This window comes from Puntigrus tetrazona, chromosome 22 (genome assembly GCF_018831695.1).
Source record: "Puntigrus tetrazona isolate hp1 chromosome 22, ASM1883169v1, whole genome shotgun sequence".
Classification (NCBI taxonomy): domain Eukaryota; kingdom Metazoa; phylum Chordata; class Actinopteri; order Cypriniformes; family Cyprinidae; genus Puntigrus; species Puntigrus tetrazona.
Genome location: NC_056720.1, coordinates 1,771,475 through 1,797,200, shown reverse-complemented (window position 1 = coordinate 1,797,200; position 25,726 = coordinate 1,771,475). Strand labels below are relative to the sequence as shown.

At 37.8% G+C, this 25,726-nt stretch overlaps 2 protein-coding genes and 1 pseudogene across 10 annotated transcripts in view; 2 read left to right on the top strand and 1 right to left on the bottom strand.

Annotated features, from left to right (window-relative positions):
* Positions 1-25,726, top strand: part of LOC122327919 (GTPase IMAP family member 8-like) — a 295,481-nt gene that overhangs the window by 68,756 nt on the left and 200,999 nt on the right. The gene's annotated exons all lie outside the window — the stretch shown is intronic.
* The window catches only part of LOC122327910 (NACHT, LRR and PYD domains-containing protein 3-like), a 98,788-nt gene that overhangs the window by 1,485 nt on the left and 71,577 nt on the right, over positions 1-25,726 (top strand). For 6 of the 9 annotated variants that reach the window (XM_043223589.1, XM_043223584.1, XM_043223588.1 and 3 more), the window contains exons 2-11: positions 49-156; positions 1,042-1,072; positions 1,300-1,370; positions 1,556-1,640; positions 1,833-2,028; positions 2,119-3,940; positions 4,360-4,530; positions 13,453-13,626; positions 15,240-15,413; positions 17,377-17,550. In XM_043223589.1, the coding sequence (XP_043079524.1) occupies positions 134-156; positions 1,042-1,072; positions 1,300-1,370; positions 1,556-1,640; positions 1,833-2,028; positions 2,119-3,940; positions 4,360-4,530; positions 13,453-13,626; positions 15,240-15,413; positions 17,377-17,550 (2,921 nt within the window). In that variant the 5' untranslated portion in view covers positions 49-133. Of the gene's footprint in view, positions 1-48; positions 157-1,041; positions 1,073-1,280; positions 1,371-1,555; positions 1,641-1,832; positions 2,029-2,118; positions 3,941-4,359; positions 4,531-13,452; positions 13,627-15,239; positions 15,414-17,376; positions 17,551-25,726 lie in introns of all 9 variants that reach the window. The other 3 variants (XM_043223582.1, XM_043223583.1, XM_043223586.1) reach the window with 2 other exon arrangements.
* On the bottom strand, positions 21,676-23,804 carry LOC122328098 (annotated as a pseudogene).

Sequence of the window (25,726 nt, the reverse complement as noted above, 5' to 3'; positions counted from 1 at the left end):
ATTTCCTTGTCCTGGTATTCCTCTGAACTCTCATGATCTTGATCTCAGACAGAGACACAGGGTCTTGTTCAGGACATGAGGAACATCTGATGATCTTCAGAGACACAAAGATCTCAGAGAAGAGAAGAAAAAGATGAGTCTCTCAAAGAAACAGAGGTAAGACTTGAGTCTGCTTTCAGAGAAAAAACTACACTTTTCAACAAGCAGTGTTTTCTCTCTATTGTCGTGTCAAAGGATTAGAAAAACAAATGTTATCAATGTTTTCAGATTGTCACTGGTAAAAAAACAGCTTGAACCTTGTCAAATGTCTAACATACAGGAATATTTAGTCTAGACAAATATGATTAATTGCTCATATATGATAAGTCCTGTACAACCACAGAATAAAACCAGTTTGGTCTCAAGTTGCACATTTACTGCATAGAAAATGTAAATGATATGGTAACTTAAAGAAGTGAATCAAATGAATCATGACAAACTGAAGTGTTTGCTCTGGCTTTCTCTTTTCAGTTGTGCTTTATTTGTATGACAAAACTATACTATATCAGTATTGCCAAAAAGGCATTAACATAAGAAAAAAGAATAATATTTATAATAATTAAGCAATATAACAGAGTGATATGAAGTAATATACTCTGGATGTGCTGGAAACATGAGATCTGGGCAGACTGAGTGTTTTCTCTTCTGTGGTGACAGACACACACCGAGCAGAAAACACACATCAGTTCTTGTGTTCTTCTCACAGACAGAAAGAGTTTTAATGTCTGATGATCTCTGTGTGTTAGGTCTGTCGTCTCTATCATCAGCTTGTATCTGGTCAATGTGTTTCTCAGTTTCTGATTGGTGCAGTGATCTGATTGATTGTGATTCAGAGATCAGTAGAAGTTAGTGAAGCATCAGGACTGAAAGTCTGAAGAGAAAGGTCTTGCTTTCTTCGACCTTTATAATCATATTTAGCTTAGTTTCAGATGTTTCCAGATACTCCCAACTCCCAGCTTAAGTGAAATCTTTTTGAGTTTTCTCTGTTCTTTGTGTCATCAGTGAAAGATCAGACTCATGTGTGTCCAGCTCTGTGTCTGTGAAGACTTTATAAAGCAGCAGAGTATTTTCTCACAGCTTCTTGTGAACAATATCACATATATAAACCTAAATAACTGTAAATGAACTACAATAAACCACATCTAAAAACCTGTATTTTATCTTGACACTTTAGGAAAGAATAAATTGTGATGAACTTTTAAAATGATATCATCTGATATTGACTCTCTTTGTGTCTTTAGTGTAAGATCAGACTCACATGTGTCTGTGAAGAGTGACTGGTCAAAGGATGACGTGCCGAACTTCAGTGAAGAACCATCACGAACCAAACAGTATTTGATGGGTTTCTTATTTTTGATTAAACATAGACTAAAAAGTATATCTGTGAATAATTATCAGAAAATTTTGTAGTTGATAGATTTATCACAGTATTGTGTTTCTCTCTAAAAAATAGTTTACAATATATATATTGTCATATTTTTCCTAAAAATGCTTTATTTTGATTTATTTTATTTAGGGTTCATTATGAAACATTAGATGCAGATTTACAAACTAACAGGAACCGCAAAAATATTACAGACAATCTCCTGCAGATCTTCCAGGTAATTAAACACAAAAATATATAATAATTATAATAAACAAAATGTTATTGAATAAGAGTGTTGACAGAACTATTATTTCTGATTTTTCTTTTTAAGATTGATAAAATAAGAATGAAACCTATTTTTATATTATTTACAGCTAATTAACTATTGTGTCAATGTGGTCAGAGTTATCTTTGTCTTTGTTTTTAGGATCTTGAAAGCAAAATAATAACATTTTTAAAGAAAGAACTGAAAACCTTTAAAAAAATACTACAAAAAGAGGACATGCAAAACTTTGTGAAGGATTTTAATGAGAACAGAAGCAGTAACAGAGAAGCAGCTCTTGATCTTACGCTTTACTTCCTGAGAGAGATGAAGCAAGATGAAGCTGCTGATACTCTAGAAGGTAAGAGACTCATGATCATCTGCCAGACTGTCACTTATAAATGTAATAGAGAATAAGATTAAAAATATTTGTGTTTTTATTTCTGTTCAGATGAGCTGTTCTTCATTCATCAGCTAAAGTGTAGCCTAAAGAAGAAGTATAAGTGTGTGTTTGAAGGAATCACAAAGCAAGGAGACTCTACACTTCTGAAGAACATCTACACTGATCTCTATATCACTCAGGGTTGTAGTGAACAAGTCAATACTGAACATGAGGTCAGACAGATTGAAGTTGCTTCTAGGCGTCATGAATCACAAGACATACAGGTTGAGTGCAAAAATTTGTTTGAAGCATCTGAACAAGACGAGCAGATCAGAACTGTTCTGACAAAAGGAGTCGCTGGCATCGGAAAATCAGTCTCTGTGCAGAAGTTTGTTCTGGATTGGGCCGAAGGAAAAGAAAATCAAGATATCAGCTTCATATTTCCTCTTCCATTCAGAGAGATGAACTTAAAGGAGAAAGAAAAACTAAGTTTGATGGACCTTTTAGCTCAGTTTTTCCCAGAGACAAAAGGACTGAATCTTACGAGAAGAAATCAGTTCAAAGTCCTGTTCATTCTTGATGGATTAGATGAATGTCGACTTCCTCTAAACTTTAAGGATAATGAGATATTGTGTGATGTTTCATCAGCAGCCTCTCTGGATGTTCTCCTAACAAACCTCATCAAGGGAAATCTGCTTCCTTCTGCTCTCATCTGGATCACCACCAGACCAGCAGCTGCCAGTAAGATTCCTCCTGAATGTATCAAGCTGCTGACAGCGATACGAGGATTCAATGATGCACAAAAGGAGGAGTACTTCAGAAAAAGATTCACGGATCAGAATCAGGCCAAAGAAATCATCGATCATGTTAAACATTCAAAGAGTCTTTTTATCATGTGCCACATCCCAGTCTTCTGCTGGATTTCAGCCACAGTTCTCCAGAACATTTTAGAAGAGAAAAGAAAAAATGTGTTGAAAAATAATGAGTCTGAAGATGCCTCCAAAACACTACAGGAGTCAAATACTGAAGACACTCCTAAGACTCTGACACAAATGTACACACACTTTCTTAGATTTCAGATCCAGCAGAGCAGAAGAAAGTATGATGGAGAACACACACCAGATGTTTCATGGGATAAAGATGCCATCTTTTCACTGGGAAAACTGGCATTTGATCAGCTGGAAAGAAACAATGTGGTCTTCTATGACACAGATCTGGAAGCCTGTGGTATTGACGTCTATAAGGCATCAGTGTACTCAGGCATGTGTACCCAGATCTTTAAGGAGGAAACAGGGATCGTTCTTGGTACCATGTACTGCTTCGTTCATTTGAGCATTCAGGAATTTATTGCAGCCCTTTATGCTCATCGCTTTCTAGAAATCAACAAGAAAAGTGTGTTTGATCAAGACTCAGAACAGGCAAACAAAAGTGAAATTGATTTCCTCAAGACTGCAGTGGACAAGGCTCTAGAGAGTGATAATGGACACATGGATCTATTTCTTCGATTCCTCCTTGGTTTGTCACTCCAGTCCAATCAGAGACTCTTACGGGGTCTGTTGACACAGCAGAATAGAAATGACCAGATCAAAAAGGAAATAGTTGAGTACATCAAGCAGAAATTAGAGGATAATCTGTCTCCAGAGAGATCCATCAATCTGTTCTACTGTCTGAATGAACTGAACGACCAAACTCTGGTGAAAGAGATTCAGACCCACCTTAACAAAGGAAGTCTCTCATCTGCTGACCTTTCACCTGCCCAGTGGTCTGCTTTGGTCTTTGTGTTGTTGACATCAGAGGAGGAGCTGGAGGAGTTTGATCTTCAGAAATTCAAGGAATCAGACGAGTGTCTCATTAGGTTATCAGCAGTCATCAAAACCTCCAAAAGAGCTCTGTAAGTCATTTAATATATTTTATCATGTTTTGTTATCTAAAAAGTTAATTTGTCTACATTGACGTTCAGGAAATTGAACTGCATTTTGAAGAAGAAATAACTATGGAACAGTCTGTTTTATAATAACACGATGTGCTTCTTCTGCAGCTAACTAAAGAGTTTGTTTTGAAGAAATTTTGACCTAAAACCCATGTAAATCTAATAAAATAACACTGCAATTTAATTCCAAAGGACTGCCATTTTTAAAGATAAAAATAAATGAAATAAAGTTAAAAATGTATAAGGAAACCAAAATTATTTATTATTTAATCATTAAGCAGATATATATTTCTAATTGGTTTATGGTTAATAATCACTATAGATCAGAAGTGACCAAACATTACATGTATTTACTCTGATTTGATTTATTTCTCTTGTAGGCTAAGTGATTGTGGTTTAACAGACAAAAGCTGTTCAGCTCTGGCTTCAGTTCTTGGATCAGATTCCAGTCTGAAAGAGCTGAACATGAACAATAATAATCTGCGGGATTCAGGAGTGAAGCTGCTCTGCACTGGACTGAAGGATATCAATTGTAAATTAGAGATACTGAGGTAAGTTTTGTGAAAATCTCTAGTATTTCGTTATAATTTAGATCTATCTGTTAACATGGACCTTGCCACAGAATTGAGGACAGAACTGAACTAAGTGAAATGTATAGGCTTTAATTCCTGCATGAACTCTATATTTCAGTTCCCAAACAATGCATTTTAATGTGGTTTAATAATGGACTTCTTATGTTACAGCATTTTAAAACTTTGATTTTCTTTTTTGTTTGTTTTACATCTTGAGGTTGTTTTTATGATGTGGTTCATATGTTTACACATATGAAGAATTAGTTTTTTTGTCAGAAGCTTCTGCAGTTCAACAGAATGACAGTGACAGGACAAAAACACAGATAAAAGAATAAAAAATAGAAAACGTAATTGAAAATAACAATAATCAATTTTATAATTGTACAGGCAAATTACAATAGACAAAGACCTTATAAGAGTCATGGATTGCTTTTTTTAAATTATTTTATAATCTTCTCTGTGATGCACCTATAATGTAAGTAAAATAAAAGATTTTTACATAAAAATAGCGCAACTTAGATGTAATAGTCTATATTTTGTATGTGGGTTTTGATTCTCTGCAGAACAATCTGTTTTTGTAGACAGGGCACATTCAAGGCACTGAAGTGTACGCCTGCTATGATTGGCTAACATTTTTGCATACTATAGGTCCATTGAGTGCTTGAATCTAATAGGCTGCAATTATTTTCAGGGAAACACATGATGAGTGTAGTTCCTGGCAGCTCTTGACCACATTATATGATCATATCACTTCACCAGATGATTTCTGTCATTTTAAAAGTCTTGCAGCAGCACAATAAACAAAACCAGTTAAACAAATAAACCCAGTAATCAATATGATAAAAACAATGGTTCATTTCCATGTTTTTGCTGCAGAATGTGCTGCAATTTCCCACTTTATTTCTCACTCAGCTGATCAGAAACACAGCTCCCCAGCTAAAGTATTTCAATACATTTGATATATATGTTTTAATAGATTTCTGTTCATAATGTATAATAAAAGAAGAAAATGAAAAATATTTTTCAACATTTCAAAGTGGTTTATTGGAACATCTTATGCAGAGCTAATAATATTGTTAGCATTATTGCAGCTTTTTGCAGTGCACATCTGGTTTGTGTTTAAAATAACAATAGCCTATGTTTTCATCTGTTATTTTAGCTATGGATTGCTGTATTTCTTACAGATTTCTTCTAATTCAAAATAGGATACAGATGAAGTAGCAAGATTAGCACATTTCAAACAAAATAACGATTGATCGAGGTTTATTAAAAGCTAGGGAGGAGAGATATGTGTTTAGAGCAGACTTAAAAGCAGAAACTGAGGGAGATCAACTAATATGAAGAGGTAGACTGTTCCAGAGATACTGACCTGCAGCTGCAGAAGCTTGATCATCTCGTTTAGATCTAGGCATGAAGACAGAGATCACTGGATCTCAATGATCTAGAAGAAATGTACAGATGGAGCATGTCAGGTACTGAGAGCTTTACATTTACATTTAGTCATTTTGCAGACGCTTTTATCCAAAGCTTTTTGGAGACATTTAGTCATTTTGCAGACGCTTTTATACACTAATAATATCATTTCAAAAGTATGATGATGTTACAACAGAACTGTTCTGTTTGTCAAATTTTAGGTTTTGATCAGATTAGATGGAATAATATCCTGAGGATATTTTTAGATGACCATTTTATTACATGTGGCCAAATCAATAGGTTAAAACCCGAACCAGGTAGAAGAAGGTAATGAAACAGAGACATAGAGTGCTCTAGACCTGCAGTCTTCTGTTTGTGTTCAATCTGTCTACAAGTTTGTCTTAAAGTACATGCAGAGTCAGTGAACCAGGTAGAGATACAGACATATGATTTTCAAGATTTCTTTAAGAGGGAAATAGAATTCATGATGTCAGCACAGCTAGAAATAAAACGATTAAGATGTGCATCAGTGTCTAGATTAAACAGAGTAGAGTTCAACTCCAGTGAGTTACAGACTTCAAGACAGATATACAGAAAATTCTTCATAAGAAGACTAAGAGCGAGTCAAACATTCAGCGGTGGATTTCTGAGGATTCAGCCGAAAGAGGAACAGTATAAAGAACTGACAGAAAAACATGCTCTACTGATTTCAGTGTTTGAAATAGAAAAAACAGGGATTAAAAGCAAAAATCAAATCTAGGGTATGACTATAGATGTGTGTTGGACCAGAAAATAAAAAGTAAAAAAACTCAATAAAAAGAAGGTTCTCTTGAAAATCATATCATGGTGAGATGAAATATTAGAGCTACAGTTATCTTATAACCTCAAAACTGTTATAAGATCCATTTCACACGTCACATGACTAGCAGTCTATTTTAATTCTCATTAGAGTCTTGGAAGGACATTTTTAATATAAGTCTGATTATATTTGTCTGAAAGAAGAGATTCTTGAGTAAATCATGGGGTAATATGCATCTCTTTAAGTACACAGGAGTTGGAGAAAATACTGTGAACACATTAGAAATAGCCAGTATTTTATTAATGTGTTCATTTATTTATTTTCGTATATGTCACCTTGGAACACAAAACTTGTCTTAAGTGTCAAGTTTTCAAAAACTGAGATTATTACATCCCCTTGAAAGCTGAATAAATGTGAGGATCCTATCCTGTGAGGATAGGACAATATAAGGAGAATATTTAGAAAATGACCTTTAAAGTTGTCCAAATGAAATTCTTAGCGAAGCATAATACTAATCAAAAAAGATTTTTTTAATGATGTTTAGCTATAAACAAATTTCGGGAGGAGCACGCACTGATAATTAACGTGGCTGGCTTCTCGTTTCCTAATCACGCAATTATCCAACCAGAGCAAGAGAAGCCTACTATAAATTCGCACAAGCCTCTTACCTCGATATCTCGTTTCCGAGCATGGTATTCAGCATGTCCGAACAAGACCAATCGCCAGAAACCTACGAAATCGAGGACGCCGAGCCCTCCACGACTCCGCTGAGCAAGCACGCTAACGCCCCGCCCGGAACTTCAAACGAGCGCGCGGCTTCGCCCAGCGGCAGAAAACTAACGCGAGTGACTATCCATTCGCCAACGCGATTAAGATCACGTTCGCCTCCACCTGCCAGACGTCCTCAAGCTTCCCCAGCTTCTCCCTACCGTGCAGCTTTTTCTTCTGCTCCATCCGCAACAAAATGGACAATTCCGCTTTGCGTCAAGCACTGCATAACGCAAACATTCCATTCTCCGCCGCGCGCTAACAAAGCCGAGCTTCTCTCGCTGTACTCGACTTATCAAACAGGCGCAGCCGCCAAACATTTCTCCTCCAGCCAAAAGAAAGGAAACAACTAGAAGAAGCCGTAATTCTCCCAGGGGAAGACCCGAGAAGTCAGCATCTGCACCCGTATTAAGCCTCCGCCCACCAGGAGGCGGCAGAAGGCTCCCAGCTACTGCTAGCAAAGCCCAGGACCCAAACACCAGCAGCTCTTCCTCCAGTTTCCAGCAAACAACCCACGCAGCAGGCACCACGGCTCCAGCCCCCACAAGCCATCAGCCTACCCTGTACCCACTCTGTTCATTGGATCAGTTGAACCCACACCAACAGTACTCTGCCCAAGTCTCTCCCGACCATGCCTGGCAACCAGCCCCCAATCCACTGTCCATTATTTACCAGCCTCAAGTTTCTCCTATTCCCCCAGGACCTAACTTGTTCATTTCTGTTCCCACAGCCCAGCCAGCCATAGGTGCCAGCACAGGCACACAGATGCCTCCACTGACGATCCCAGCCATACCACCTCCTATTCCTCCTCCCCTCCCCTATTTTTCTGCTACCAGTCTGAACCCAGGTTCAAGACCCCCCCATCATCTTTACACACCTATTCTTCTTTACCACCCTATCTTTTCCACTCTTTTCCCCTAGATCCCCCTGCCATAGCCGCCGTGAGCTCCAACCCACCCCCACAAGTAGCTCCCATGAGTTACCCCCCCGCCATCTCTCCCCTTGCCCACCACCCTTTCTCAGTATCCACTGCTAACCCCTTCCTATGCCCCCAAATGCCGCCGCGCACGGACCCCACCCCTGTCTCCAATTCCATCAAAGCACAGATCCTTGCAGAAATCCAGGATGCTGGCACCAGAAGCGGAACCCTATGCAACCCAGGTGCTTCTCTTTCACAACTAATATTCCAGCGAACCATCCTTTAAGGTCCCTCCTCGAAGCCTCCCTCGACTCAATCCTACAAGCAGTTTCTCACAGAACCCTGCAATCTTACCTGACCGCTTGGAAATGCTTTAAATCTTTCCAGGCAAGGTATAACCTCCAATTCCCTGATTTTTCCCTGCTATCCATCACTTCTTTCATCTCCTTTCTTAACACCTCAAAAAACCTGCAAGTCAGTTCTATTAAGGGCTATTTGAGGTATCCAATTTTTCCATAAACTCATCCACGGCATCGCCTCACCTCAAATAACCAATGCTCAGACTTCACTTTTAATCAAGGGCATCCAAAGAAGGCATCCTCCCGATCCGACTCAAGGATGCCCATCACCCTTGAAATTCTCTCAAAATGCATATCCACCCTCCGCAGAGGCTACTCTTCTATCCATACTGCTCGCACTCGATGCAATGTTCATTCTGGCCTTTTCGGTTTCCTCAGATGTTCAGAATTTACAGTCAACTCCAGATTCGACCCAAATATTCACCCCACTATTTCCGACCTATCTATCGTAGACCACAAAACCGTATCCTTTTCATCAAACAAAGTAAAACGGACCAGACCAAAAATGGGCATTTCATATATATTTTTAACCTCCAAACTCCTACTTTTCCCCTTCAAACACTTCTAGCTTTCCTCCAATACAGGAAATCCCAAACTAAAACTCCACTCGGCCCTCTGTTCACAGATGATTCCAACCACCCGTATCTCGATTCTGGTTCCAAAAGCACCTCAAATCAGTCCTATTTTACTCGAATCCCATCAAAAATTTCTCCACACATTCCTTCAGAATAGGGGCAGCCACCACTGCAGCAGAGAAAGGTCTCTCCCAACAGCAAATCCAAACCCTCGGCCGCTGGTCTTCTAACGCATACAAAAGCTACATTCGTTCAGACCAATCACTCATCAAAAAAGCCCTCCAGACCCTAACCAGTCCCAACAGAACTCCAAACCTACCACTCCCGCAGGGGACCACTCCTTCTACAACGGCCAGCTCTCGCTGTATACGACCAAATACAAAATCCGCCACCGCAGCGGCCACACCAAGCAGGAACATCGCACCCACCGCCCTGGACCGCTCCCGCTATAAACAGCCATATTCAAAATCTGCCACCACAGTGGACATACCAAGCAGGAACATTGCACCCACCACCCTGGTCAGCTCCCGCTATAGACGTTTGCATACAAAATCTGCCACAGGAGTGGCAATGCCAAGCAGGAGCATCGCATCCACCGCCGTGGACCGCTCCCGCAGCAAACGACCATATACAAAATTCGCCACTGCAGTGGCCAGCTCAAGCAGGAGCATCGCACCCACCGCCATGGACCACTCCCGCTGTAGATGACCCTATACAAACCTGCCACCGCAGTGGCCAACACAAGCAGGAGCACTGCACCCACCGCCGTGGACCGCTCCCGCCGTAGATGCTAATACACTCCCACTGCCTTAACAGCGGACCACTCTAGCTAGAGTACTGCACCCACCGCCATGGACCGCTCCCGCTGTACACCGTGGAACAGATAATATACAAAACCTGCCACCGCAGTGGCCAACACAGGCTGGAGCATTGCACCCACCGCCGTGGACCGCTCCCGCAGTAGATAATAGTATACAAAACCTGCCACTGCAGTGGCCAACAGAGGCAGGAGCATTGCACCCACCACCGTGGACCGCTCCCGCTGTAGATCATGGTATACAAACCTGCCACCGCAGTGGCCAACACAGGCAGGAGCATTGCACCCACCGCCGTGGACCGCTCCCGCCGCAGAGATGATGGTATACAAACCTGCCACCGCAGTGGCCAACACAGGCAGGAGCATTGCACCCACCGCCGTGGACCGCTCCCGCCGTAGATGATGGTATACAAACCTGCCACCGCAGTGGCCAACACAGGCAGGAGCATTGCACCCACTGCCGTGGACCGCTCCCGCCAGAGACACACACTCGCACCCACTGCTTCTAGCAGCAGACCGCAAAAGCCGGAGCTTTGCACCCACCGCCGTGGACAGCTCCCGCCAGAGACGGTCGTTCACACATGCTGCTAATACAGTGGACCGCTCTAGCCGGAGTACTGCACCCACCGCCGTGGACCACTCCTGCTAGAGACGCTCATCTTAACTCACAACATTTTCATGCCCATTCTCCTACACCCACATAACATCATCCTAATACCATTCCAATTTCAACTAACATATCCATGTTCATCCTCCTTTTTTTAGCTAAGCTAATAGCTTTTTTGGGGGGCCGCTTACACGTGTTTTTGGCTGCTGTCTTGATTGGCTTTTTTGGGGGGTACTCGGGGATCGGGTTGGACACCGAGCCCTGTCCGCTTTCACGGACAAGAGGAAAAAACTCTGGACTCGGTAGTCCACCAATTTCCGAGCCCTCTCCCTGACAGCACGCCAAACACGCTTACTTTTTACCGTGACTATGATTAATTATATGTAAGTGCGAACTCGTGAAATGATGTTTAGCTATAAACAAATTTCGGGAGGAGCACGCACTGATAATTAACGCGGCTGGCTTCTCGTTTCCTAATCACGCAATTATCCAACCAGAGCAAGAGAAGCCTACTATAAATTCGCACAAGCCTCTTACCTCGATATCTCGTTTCCGAGCATCCCTCCACCTCCCCAATCTCCATTCCTCCTAGTTCTACTATCCCCTCCCTGACAGCACGCCAAACACGCTTACTTTTTACCGTTACTATGATTAATTATATGTAAGTGCGAACTCGTGAAATATATTCATGGTAATAAATGTAGAAAATATCTTTATGGAACATGACCTGTACTTAATATCCTAAAGATTTTGGGCAAAAAAAAAAGATAAATTTCTGGCTTTTGTTCCAGATATACCCCGGCGTCTTCAGACTAGTCTTGTTCTCCAGGGTCACATATAAACTGCCATTTCACTTCTGGTTAGAAGCTGACTGCGTTTCATTGGATGTGTGCTAAAGACAGAAAGACAAATAGTTTTTATCCAGAAGCCATCAGAGTCTAGAACAACCTTTACAGCAGCAGAAGACGACACAAACAGCTTCGGTTCAGTTTTATTTGACTCTCATTGAGATTAAAACACAAGTAAATGCTCTCTGCAACAAAAACATAAATGAATGTGCTGGAGGTGAACCTCTAATAACTTGTAAAACTTATTTTGCTGCATTGAGGAGCTGTAAAAACAGGTTACACTCAATAAACCACATTTTTTCCTAAACTCTTACAAAACAAACACAAGCACTGTCCTTCAATCAGTGAAGGTTTCTCTCAGGTAATGTACTCAATCAATGTAAAGACAAAAATCATGCAGAAAAGTTCAACATTTACCAGTTTAACCTGCAATTATAATTAACAGATGAGAACATGGTTTTCTATGATGTGAAACACAGACTGGTATCTTGTTCGCCGCACAATATATATTTCTATGTGTTGATATTTTTTTTTTATATAGTTAATCTGTCAATTTTCTGGTCTGTATATTTGTGTAGGACTTGTAAAGTACGTTGTTATTTGGTCTAAACATTTGAAAGTTGTAAAGAGTGTTTCTTGTTGCTCATAAAGCACATCAAATACAGAACACAATACCAGAAGCAGAAGACGAAGCGATGATGATAAAAAGAAGCAGAGTTTATTCAATAGTCTTAGTTGTGTGTGTTTCAATGCTCAGACTTCATCTAAAGAACTGTTACGTCCCAAAAATTGGTTCTGTTGTGTTGTGAAACTGTATGAGATTTGTCTCTGTGTTGAACGGCCTGCTGGGAAGTGTAGTGTAGCCTGTGTTCCCCTCTCTCTCTTTCTCTGTCCTCTCACAGGACTTTGATTAAGATCACCTGTCCCTCAGTAGAGCTGTGGAGAGGAGCTACTATATGAACAGAGGGAGCTGACTGTTCTCCAGAGAGAGTGTGGCCTGTCTGTCTTCCCAGTATTAAAAGTGCTCTGAGCTTTAGTGGTTGCTGGAGAATTTCTGTTGAACCAGCTGTAGTGACTTTGTAAAGTTGTTCACTCTCTGTTTCTTTCTTACTGTTTGATTGCAGACGCAGTACGGAGGTGGGTGCCTTTTCTTTTACCATCATCAGTTTTTCTCCTGGTTTTTGGATTAAGTAAAGAAGTCAGGGAAGAGCTCTTATTTATTTAGTGTTAGTTTGTTACTTAGGTAAGGTAGTTTTCTTTGACCTTAGCTAGCTTCTTTTTGTTTGTTTTTTGGCCTTAACCCCCTCCGGAAGTTAAAGCGTCCTGTTTTTTTTCCTTATGTTATATGGATTTAATACTTTTTTATTTATTTCTGTACTAGAGCACGACTTCTGTTTATAAATTCTCAAAGAATGTACCTTGTGTGAGTGCTGGGATTACAGACTAAGTCAATACTCTCTCTCTCACTTATGGTTTCACTCACTTTTAATGTTATATGATACGTCCCCCGTCACCTCTAGACTAAAGGAGACCGTATCAAGAACACAAGTTCAACAAGTATTAGTGTTAAACCAAACCTGCTTCAAAACAACATCCCAAATACCTGCAGTTTCCATGAGTTTCCTTCTATCTCTTATTCATGAAGACAAACAGCCCTTGAAACACAGTCATAAGACGAAACAATCATGAAAAATAAAAAAAACAACAATATAATGTAAATGACTAATATAATATACATGAATAATCAACTAATATATAAATGTGTATATAAACCTTCTCTCTTTCTCTCAATGTAGGTTAAGCAGCTGTGGTTTGACAGAAGAAGGTTGTTCTGCTCTGACTTCAGCTCTGAAATCAAACCCATCACACCTGAGAGAACTGGACCTGAGCGGGAATGAACTCGGAGACTCTGGAGTGAAACACCTCAGTGATCTACTGAAGAACACACAATTCAAGCTGGAGAAACTACAGTTAGTATCATTATACTCTACAGCAGTTACAGTGAAATTAGTTTTTAAGTGTTTTGTGATTATTTGTGTCTATACACTCAAAACAACAAAAAAAGTTTAATACAGTTAAAATCACAAATGTTCGACCATTCTGTAACAATTTTAGTGTCTTCTCTCTACCTAATATATTTCAAACTGAAATGTATTTGATTTATTTGTTGAAACTACATTAATATTAGTTGTTGGTGTAACTGAGCAGTGGATTTGTAGATCCCAGGATGATTTCTTAATTCATCATTCAATCATTCAGTTCCTTTCAAGTGTTATTTGTTTTTCTGTAAAGTGAAATGCATGTTAGTGTTTACAGAAACTGTTAAACATATCTGAACATTAGTGTCATTTTTTTTTTTTTTTTTTTTTTTTGTGTTTAGCATATAATACAGAAGATCTTGTTTGTGTTCAGACTGTGACACTTGGTAGCTAATAGGCAGTCAATAATTGAGTCAAACTGCTTCTATAATAATAATAATAAGAAGAAGAAAAAACAAAAACTCAGTAAATAAATAATTTGTTCCCACATAAGGTTTTTTTTTGGCAAATGTACTAAAATTGAACTAATCCAAAGTAGTGTAAATTAATTTAAATAAAATTGTAAACCAGCTAAATTGTTGACATTTAACTAAGCAATTTTAATTAAAATATAAATATTTACATAACTGAATTAAAAGATAAAATATAAATATTTTCTTTCAAAGGTAAAAATTGTAAATAATTGTAATGAATTAATGTTTTGATAGTATGGTATTTAGCTTCTGTATTCATTCACACATTGGACTCTATTATACACCCGGTGCAGTGCATGCAAGTGTCTTTGCTAGTTTCAGTCCAACACAGTCCTCATTTTCTCCATCCAGCACCACCTTGTTTAACTAGTGAATGCATTTATAACCATTCGTGGATGCGCTCATGAGTGTGCTAGCCTTGGGACAAAAAGAAGTGTGTTCAGGCGCATTGGTGAGGTGTTGATGTTTAGAGGAACTGAAGATAGACTGTGCCTTAGATCAACTCAAACCTGGTCAACAAACAACAATTATCAGGCTTCATCAAAATTCATTTCTAGCCAGCATTTATTTTTATTATTTCACTCAGATATGTATCATAATGATAAAAATGATCACAAAAATGTTGTACTTGTTGACTGTAAACTATAATCTTAAAATCTTTTAAATTGATTTATTAAGTCTTTTCTTGATCAGGCGCAACCAGTATCACTCAATTTTTTCATTTTAGAGAGCATATTTTTTAAAATTAGTTCTATAGTTGATCTTCTCTAGTTCTATAGTTGTGTTTTTCACAACGAGATTCAATGAAAATAAAGGGGTTCTAAATATTCTCTAGACTTTAAACATGTAACAGAACTGAAAAGACAGGACTTAGTCTCTCAAATGACAATAGTTTTGTTTTAGTTTTTATTTTATGTCTGTATGATTATTTACTGACTTAAAATTTTCAGATTTTAATAGTATTTTATTTATTGTACTGGATGTTGTTTTTTTATGTCTGTATGTGATTAATTTAAGTCACACATGAACATAACGTGTCTGATTCATTGTCTTTTCTCTTTCTGTCTTCAGTCTGTGTGGATGCAGTATTACAGAGAAACAGAGTCTCATCCTGACTTCAGCTCTGAAATCAAACCCATCACACCTGAGAGAACTGAACCTGAGCGGGAATAAACTCAGAGACTCTGGAGTGAAACACCTCAGTGATCTACTGATGAACACACAATTCAAGCTGGAGAAACTAGAGTTAGTATCATTATACTCTACAGCAGTTAGACGTTATGAAGGTCTTTATATAAACAATTATTGTCCCGAATTATCCATAGATCTATAAAACTAGTTTTATTAATGTTGTAATCCATAGTGAATGTTAAAGTTGAACAGTCATTTATTTAAATATTGATAAAAAGGAATTTAATTGTACAGCATCACCCTTATAAAGACAAAAACAATCATCCAGATATCTTTTCCAAATTAATATCACAAGAAAAAGCATGGTTTGAGTAAATATATTTTTCTTAGGAGGCTATATATAGATTTGTGAAGGAAGGTGCCACATCTCTGAATAAAGAGTCATTCTAGAAGATAAAAGAGTTATGAGAAACAATAATCTCAGATAATATTTCAATGCATTCATTAAAGCTGACCGACTCAACTCATTCTGACAAGAAATAAATCACAGATTCAGTGCCTTTTTTATGAGATATGAATGAATACAAAGACTGAACATCAAAAGAAAGCTAAAGTATATGAAAAGACAACTTATGAGTGATATCTTTTAGGAAAGAGGGCACTTTTCCACAAAAGAGTCTTACTGAAAAAATAAAAAAGTGATCATTAAAGAAGATAAAGAACCAATACCAGACACTATTGGACGACCAGGAGGTGATTAGAAACATTTGTGAGTTTTTAGTGAGATATGAAAAGTAGATATATGTAACCCTTCTTTTACTCCCAAAGGGTTCATTTAATATTTGTCTCAGAAGAATCCTGGATCCCCGACAATTAGATGATGAATTAGACCGGTATTTTCCTCTTTGTTTAATTTATATAAACTCAGTTTTCGATTCTCCAATATATTAACTTGCCAGATTCAATGAAATACAAATTTGTAAAGAAGTAAAGAAAAAGACTAACAAAGATTTATTGTTTTATATATATGCTATAACTCCTTTGGAGAAGGACAAACAAAAAAATAATAATCAGACAATAAATAAAAACCAAAACAACTCCTTTCTGTGTTCTGAATCAAATACCAAAATAAAGTACACAAAAACCTCTTTCCAGATCAGTCTTGAGAAAACTCAGTACAGTATCTTAGTACTATAAACACAGTAGCTTCACAAATCAGTCAAACAGTGGAAATGTTCGATGGATCGTAAACATTGGGGCCCGGTTCGTTGGTGCACTTTAAACAAACCATGAATTCAAGATAATCCTTCACAGAAAAACAAGGCACTTACGTTCTTCTGATGAAAGTTCAGTGAAACAATCTTCTGTTCCTCACACACTCCACGTCCTGTCACGATCCGTCAGGAACACGAGATGAACTCAACCGATCCACTTCCAGCGACGAAGCACACGACTCTCCTCAGTCCCTCACGCACCAAGAAGTTTGGTTTCTTCCTGAGTTTAACTGTCTCTATGGCCGCTAGGTCAGCTTCACACACGGCATGTTTAAGTGATGACTCTCGGGATCAAAAGAACCTCAAATAAAATGAGATGCACTTTAAATAATAAGAAAACAAAACAAGAATCGTCACGAAACGCTTTGGGCCTTATATTTCAGTAAATATAACAGTCTCCAAACGAATGAAGAACTTTTCCCTGAAGACAGATCTTGAAGGAATCCCTCACTCTCATCATGTGTGAGACCTTTTCCTCTTTTACGTGACTCACACCACGACGTAACATTAAGATCATACCTACATTGAACACACTTTTCTAGTGGACACGACCTGAACACAAATATTTCTTATTATAATACTTGGTATTATTTCTGACATAGTATTAAACACAGGATATATTTCTTGGGGTCCCTACATATAATATGATTTTTTTTTTTTTTTGGAAATCAAGTTTCCTCTTAATAATTTCTCAACATTGAATTAAAAACTGAATGAACTGTATAATGTTTTCTTGTGATTAATTTAAGTCACACATGAACATAACGTGTCTGATTCATTGTCTTTTCTCTTTCTGTCTTCAGTCTGTCTGAATGCAGTATTACAGAGAAACAGAGTCTCATCCTGACTTCAGCTCTGAAATCAAACCCATCACACCTGAGAGAACTGGACCTGAGCGAGAATGAACTCAGAGACTCTGGAGTGAAACACCTCAGTGATCTACTGATGAACACACAATTCAAGCTGGAGAAACTAGAGTTAGTATCATTATTAGTTTATTAAGGAAATCAATATCAGCAATATTTTAGTGCTTATTATGATTGATTTATTTTGGCACATATTTTATTTCCAAAAATAAATGGACCCTTGTGATGTTTAATGAAAATAACTGTCCCTCAAGAAAACATCTCTTCTCTCGTCTGATGATGTGAAGGCGGGAAACCTGTCAGTCACATGATCACAGCAATAACAAACAACAATTATCCAGCTTCATCAACAAAATTTTATAGCCAGCAATTTTATGCATCACATTAATAAATCTCTTGAAGTAAATTGATTTATTAATATACTTGTCTTAAATTGTTAGTTTTAAACTCTTTTTAACTCGTTTTTAATATTATTTTAAAGAGGATCTATAGTTGATCGTAATTACTTTACAAATCACAAACCTTTGTTTTTGCTCTAAATATTCTCCAGATATGAAATATAACTATTATCCTCGATTCATTGTTTAGTTTTATATTATAACTGTATTATTATTTATTTACAAATATTGTTTTCAGGTTTTAACAATATTTTATTTATTGCACTGGATGGTCTTTACTCGTGATTCATTTAAGTCACATATTTTTACATTTTTACTGCACTTTTATAAAAACAAAACTGAATCTGAGCTTCATGCAGAACTGACAAAGAACTGATATAAATCTGACAAAGATGTATTTTTAATGTAGCTGGCACTATTGACCAGCATTGGCAGGAAGTAGAAGAGCTTTTATGTGCTTTAGGTTCATTTTTATAAGACGGAGAGACAAATCTGAACTTATTTCAGAAATGATTGATAAATAATAGTGATATGATGCATCATAAAATCAGGTTGTAATAATAAATCAAATAGGGTGAGGACCAAAGAGGACAGAAGGAAGGAGTGTGAGGGCAGTGATGAAGAATAGGTTCATGAGGAAGTCAGACATTTCTGTCCAGATTGTATGTCAGTTTGAAAGATGTGATCCATACAACAACCAGAGGTCAGGAAAGATGCCAGTGTCTGTTAGCATTACTAGACTGATCCAATCATGACTGTCCACATCTACTGACTCACTAGGGACTCACTTTCAAGATTTGAAATTCCAAGAGAAAACACAATATTGAAGTTGTTTTAATGCTTCAAAACTAAAACATGGTTTTCAGGAAGTGACATTACATCCGAATTTGTGTCAAGTTTTAGATCAAATATAAATCAAATATAGCAGCACAAGAAAAAAACTGAATGTTCATAAAGATTTTTTATGTTTTTTGAAACAGTAAGACTTTTTCACTTCTTCTCAAATAGTGAAAAGCATCTGATTGTGTGTGAAGTTTCAGAAAATTTGACAAAAAATAATTTACTCCTAATGGATACAGAAAAATGATTTTACTTCTAAATATATGTGAAATATACAGTCAATTATTTTAAATCTTTAAATTCACGATTACTTCCTCTCTTTAGACTCAAAATCTTGTGATGAGTCTGAGCTCATTATTTTTGTGAAATATTCTTCTTTATGATTTTGTTTGAGATGATCTCTCTTTCTCTTTTTGTCTCTTTCTAGTCTTTATGACTGTGGCATTACAGATGTTTCTTCTTTAACTCAGTGTTTGACAAAAACAGAAACACTGCAGTTTCTAAAAGAGCTTGATCTGAGATGTAATAAGATCAGAGACTCAAAGCAGCAGCTCATTGATGTGCTACGAGACTCAAACTGTAAACTGAGGTGAGTAAACTTCACTTTGAGATATTAAAGAGATTCATTTAACTCTGATACGTGAACAAATACACACTTTCAAATATCTGTGAGAAGAGTTGATCAAAGTATCATGAAGCTTTATCTCAAAGGGTTTGTGTCAGAATGAAATAAAAAGTTGATGAGATGTTTAACACAAAGGAGGAAAGAGAACAGAAGCACACTGTCACACTTTATACAGCAGCAGCTGCTTTATTAATGATATCAGTAATAGTGAATCATTACAGTTTGAAATAGATTTGATCAGATTGTAGGAAAAGCAGGTCAAATCAGAGCAGATTCAGCTTTCGCTCACAGTCGTCCAGCATCACATGATCAATGTCTCTGTCTCTTGTGTGTTTTTACTTTGACAAGCAACACCTCACTTTACTTTACACTTACTTCATGTAAGAGATAATGTTCATCCAGACACTTATCACAGAATAAACCTGACAGTTGAAGTATATTTTTACATTTTAAATTTAATTAAAAAAGTTCCTAATAAACGGCTGTGAAACTGGAAGTTTAGTTTGTGTTTCTCTTTATATTCACTGATAGAGATTGAATTCAAGCTCTAAATGTTTTTATTTAAAACACAAATACTGTTTTATAAATACATATTCCATCTGGTATAGGCGGTAATATTTTTTTAATGATTACAGGATTTTTTACTTAAACTAATTGAAATATAACTAATTTGTACTTTGTTCTACTTAACTCTGATTATCTTCTCTTTTGTTCCACTTTACAGAGTTTAGAGATCCATCACCAGAAGTATATAGAAGAAGATAGAGTTTAATCACAAGAAATATCTTCAGTCTTCAATTGAGGATAAATGCTGTATATCACAGTTTGAGATCATCTTGAGAGGAGCAGTAAACATCAGATGAAGATCCACAGAAGAGCTTCACTACGGTGTCTATGAGGAGAAATAAATGTGTGATAAATGTGTAAATATGATTCATACAGGTGAAGAGACTCAGACTTTACAATCAAATAATGCAGCATGTGTGTTAGAAACATGATATTGAATGATTAATATTGATTTAATAGGCAACCTAATGATGTTTCAATTAAAGCTAAACAGAGGAAGAAGCTCAGATGAGTCTGACTTATTTGTATTAAACTCATTCATAATGATCAGTATAATAATGAATATGTATAAAAAAAGCAATTATTATGAAGTTAGATTTGTGTCTGTCTGTTTTTATTAATCATAAATCCTCTCTTTACAACAAACAAAGTAGAAACACCATGTAAATAAAAGCTGGATTGTGGAGTTTGTGTTGAACTGATGAGTTATAATGATGAATAAAATGAATAAAACTGATGAATAAAAATGAGTTATGTAGGGGAAAAAATAAGTTTGAGGTTTTTTGGAATTCAGGGCAGACCACATTTCTATTTTCTCTTTTTTAAGAATTGTATCCACACATTTATTTTATCTCTAATTAACAAGAAAATGGAGATACACAGAAAATGTGGTAACTAAATAAGGATAAGCATAAAACTTTAAAGAAGCATAGAAACTAAAGATTAAACATGAGTGAAATATATTCCATTAATTTGAGTGTTTTGTGTTTTATAGCAATAACATAATTCATCACAGTTTCATTATCTTTGGTCAAAATAGCTGATGTCTGTCATTTGTTTCTGTCTAAAATAAGCTTCTTGTGCCAGTTAATGGATCTAAAGACATCAGAATAATAAATGTTAATCACTTTAAGCTCATTTTATTGAACAGACTTAAGAATAAACCACAAACTTGAAATGAGCTCACTTAGTGGATGAAAGTGTAGAATTTCTTCATATTTTGTTATATTTGTTGTGAATATAATATCGGCTCATATGATTTCTTTTAGTTTTTATTCAAATGTAAAAATGTACCAACATTTGCAGAATTTTGGAGATGAGATGGTTTAATAAGAGACTTTATGGTTAATCCTGAAGAACCTAGTTTTAATACCGTTCAGCAAAAACCACACTAACAGTAAACAGTAAGAAAAGCATCTCACAACTAGAATGTAATAGAACAAAATTACAACTTTACAAATACATAATACAAAAATAAAATCAGTGAAGCTTGCAGTGGCCTTTTTGGTGATACAAGAAAAACAGACAAAAATGCAAATTTTATGTGAAGTGAATACAGAACATGAGTAAAAATGGAAATATATTACACAGATCTCAAAGTTGCAAAGTTACATAAATATACTAAATATATTTTCCATTTGCATTTTCTAAATACAGTTAAAGTGGAAGATTAAGTAGCTGTTATAAAAACTACAAAAACACAGAAATAATTCATTCTTAACAAGAACAGTTTGAACCCTAAAAACAGCAGTGATGGTTTCTCTCATGTGATTTCTTAAGTAATCTTCTGTCGCAGTATAAATACTCTCATGGTTTCTCTCTGGTGTGGATCCTCTCATGTTTTCTCAGGTTTCCTGACCAACTGAATCTTTTGTTGCAGTGTGAACACGTGTAAGGTTTCTCTCCGGTGTGGATCCTCTGGTGCAGTTTCAGGTCTGCAGCTGTAATAAAAGTCTTCTCACACTCGAAGCACATGTGGTTTCTCACACCAGTGTGTTTTTTCTGATGAACTTTTAAATTCTGCAGTTCTGAAAAACTCTTTCCGCACAAAGAACATGAATGTGGTTTCTCCTTGGTGTGAACTTTCAGGTGACTCTTCAGACTTGAAGCCCACAAAAACGTCTTTCCACATTAATCACATTCACGTGGTTTCTCTCTGGTGTGGATGTTCATGTGGTTCTGAAGGTGTGATGATTGTCTGAAACTCTCCCGCACTGATCACACGTGGAACGGTTTCTCTTCAGTGTGGATCCTCATGTGATCGCAGAGGCTCTGTTTGAACGTCAGACTCTTTCCACACTGAGTGCAGGTCAAACTTTTCTTGTTTCTTCTTTTCTGTGAAGAAACTCTTTCAGTCTGGGAGTGAGTTTTTCTGCTAGTTTTACCATGATGATAATTCTGAGCTTCACTCTCCTCCATCAGATCTGAAATGAAATATTACAATATGAAGTGTTACGAACGTGTTAAAAATGCAATATCAATTAGAATATGAAGTGAAAGCAGACTAAGCAAAATTACAATCATTTTAATGAAATGAGGTACAATGATAGTATTGTGTGTGAGGTATCACCAAGGGTTTTTCCATCAAGTCATGTTTCACAAAGGGATCAAATAATTATTTCACTGTTAAAATAAACCTTCCATTAAAATTGATATGAAACTGGACCAGATATAATGAATGATTTTAAAACTTGACACATCTATCTCCGTTGAAGAGAGCGGCAAGTTTAGAAATGCCTAGTAAAATGAATTTAACTTAGAAGAAACTCAAGGAATGTCTATCGCTGGAGCTGAATAAAAAGATTTAACAGCTTTCACAGATTCAATGTGAATAATAGACACTACAGCAATACAGTATATGGTTCATCTGAGTTATTATCATTACTGTTTTCATTCAAATAAAATGCATGTATAATGAAATGCTAACTAACATAGCCTTTATCATTGCTTATAATACTATTAAATATGTTCTGTATCGTATTCTGGGCAAGAATTACTTAAGAATTAATATCTAGCACACAAACAGGGAGATTTGTGAGTGCGCGCACACACACAATTACAATTAAAATTACACATATAATTAAAAGATTCATATTATAAATGTAAGAATGAAAAAAAATTAAGAATAAACTTAACATAAAATAAACCAATAATGAAATGAGTTTAACTTAATATGTTTAGTTTTCTTTACATGAAACCTTTATCACAGAAGAATAAAGGTTTATCACTGATTAAAGATTAATGATTAATAAATAAATGTTGTGATAGTTATCTTGTAATGTCATTGGCTGATCAGGTCGTTTGAAGTCTGTTGACTAATAAAATGAGCTGAATCTGAATTAGTGAATCAGTTTAAGCACCTGAAGTCATCAGCATAACGAATGAGGTGAAAACAGAATCTATTGTCTTTGGAGTGGTAAAGAACCTTAAAGCGGCATCCAGACCTAACAGTAAGGTTTCTCTCCAGTGTGGATCATCTGGTGCCGACTCAGTTGGCCAGCTGTAACAAAAGTCTTCTCACACCAGTGTATATCTTCTGATGAACGTCTGTAGTTGGGAAAAACTCTTTCCGCACAAAGAACACGAATGTGGTTTCTCCTTTGTATGAACTTTCACGTGCTCCCTCAGGCCTGAAGCCGTGAAAATGTTTTTTCCGCATTGATCACACGTGTACTGCTTCTCTCCAGTGTGGATGTTCACGTGAACTTTAAGGGATACTTCTGTTTTAAAAGACTTCCTGCACTGATCACAATTAAAGATCTTCTGTTCAGTGTGGACCTCCTGTCTGATTGTCTGAAACTCTTCCCACACTGATTACATGTGAAGGGCATCTCTTCAGAGTCAACCGTAACGTGAACTTTGAGATTCTGTTTGTATCTGAAACTCCTCACACATCGATCACATTCATGCAGTTTCTCTCCGGTGTGGATCATCATGTGCACGTCCAAATGTTGTTTTTTCATGAAACTCTTTCCGCACTGAGTGCAGCTAAAACTTTTGTCTCTTCTTTTCATTAAAAAATCTCTTTTAGTCTGTGAGCAAGATTTTTCTTCAGTTTTCTCCATCAGGTCTGAAATAAAAGTAAATACATTAAAATATAAATCATAAAATATGAATAATACCTCATATAAATACCTCTTTTATAAAAAAAAATATATATATATGCTTAAATACAGCAACAAACTTGTTTAGTGAGAACTACTGAATGTTTTAAGATGAATATGCTACACAATAAAACAATGGTTCTGAAAGTCTCTCAGGATGTTTAATTTACTCAAGAACATTGCATTTACTTTACTTTAACCTGGTAAGATAACATTAAACTGCCAAGTTTTCAACCAACGAACAGAAAAAAAAAAATCAGTTCATTTTTGTAATACAGTTCCCTTTCAGTCGGTCACTCCGAGTCACGCTTCGAGAGACCAATCTACTTCGAGTGTATCTAAACGACCCAATTGAAGATTGGCATGCGCTAATCGCATCCAGCTGCCGCTGATCACAGCGCGTGTATAAATAAGCAGCGGGTGCAGCGCATATTCAGCTTTTCACTTCGGAGCCGAGCGTGACTGTTCTGCTCCAAAGACGATCTACGAGTGTTGGAGTACGGCGTTTCAGCGGAGGTCGTTTTCCTGCGTCGAGTGGATTGCCACAATCAGGCTGCACTACCCCCCTGTTTGTGTGCAAAACAGCTATCCCCTGTTGCCTCAGCTCTAAAAGAGCATTCACGAGTGCGTCTTTTTAAAGACGACGTTACGTCTGGCAAACTCGACGTGTCTTGGAAGATAGCGTGGGTCTTGCTTCAGACGACGTACACCCGTGTGTTTCTGGATGCGGTTGTTACCTGGTGTTAGGTGATGGTCACAATCATTGCCTCGTGTGCCTGGGCTTAGCACGCTGAGGTGGCGGTTGTGGATGAATCATTTCCTCACGGGGAGATGGTCATCTCGGAGTGATGGGCGGGCTCTGTCGCCTTGAAAAAAGGAGGCGGAGCTTGTGTTTGCTCGACTTGGTTCTCATCCTGGCTGCAGACAGGTGGGCTCCATTTCGTTGTGACACAAAGCTTAAACTCTGCAACCAGTGGAGCTGCAAAAGGGGCAGTCTGGACCCTCACGTGGGGTATCAGCTGTACCCTCTTGGGCTCCCCCTGATGATCAGAAGTCAATCGCTGCATCGGAAGGTGAGCCAGACATTTCTGGAAGTGAAGATCCGGTTGCTCTGCGTCTACCAGGCGTTGAATGTACTGGATACAGATCTAGAAATGGTGGCTATGCTTGCCCAGGCCGCCGAGGTGATCGGGATCAAGTGGAAACCTCCACTGGTTCCCGGGCCCTTGAGGCTGGATGATTGGTATTTAAGGGTGGCTCGCGCTGGTTCTCAGGGCCCCACCCTGGTACCTTTCTTCCCGGAAGTGCATGAGGAGCTTACTGGGATGTGGAAAGCACCTTTCACTGCCAGAAACTGCCCCAGTGGCTCCTCCTCCTTCACCACCCTTGACAGTGGCACAGCCAGGAGTTACGGTGATCGCCCCCAGTGGAGGCGGTCAGTTGGGATGCAGCTGTGTCCCAATGCCGTTTCCGCTTAGTGCGGTGATCCTGTGCTCCCCTCCCGCCTCGTGACCTCGTCGGCTCTGAACGGCAGTGCCTTGTGCGGCCTGTGGACAAGCTGCGTCTGCAGTACACGCTTTGGCGTTGTTGCAGGTTCATCAGGCCAAGGCACTGAAGGATTTGCACAGGGGTGGTCATGACCCGGAAATTCTGAAAGAACTCTGTATCGTGATGGACCTCGCGCCACGAGCGACGAAGGTCACAACGCGGTCTCTGGGTTGTGCGATGGCCACTACCGTGGTCCAGAAACGCCA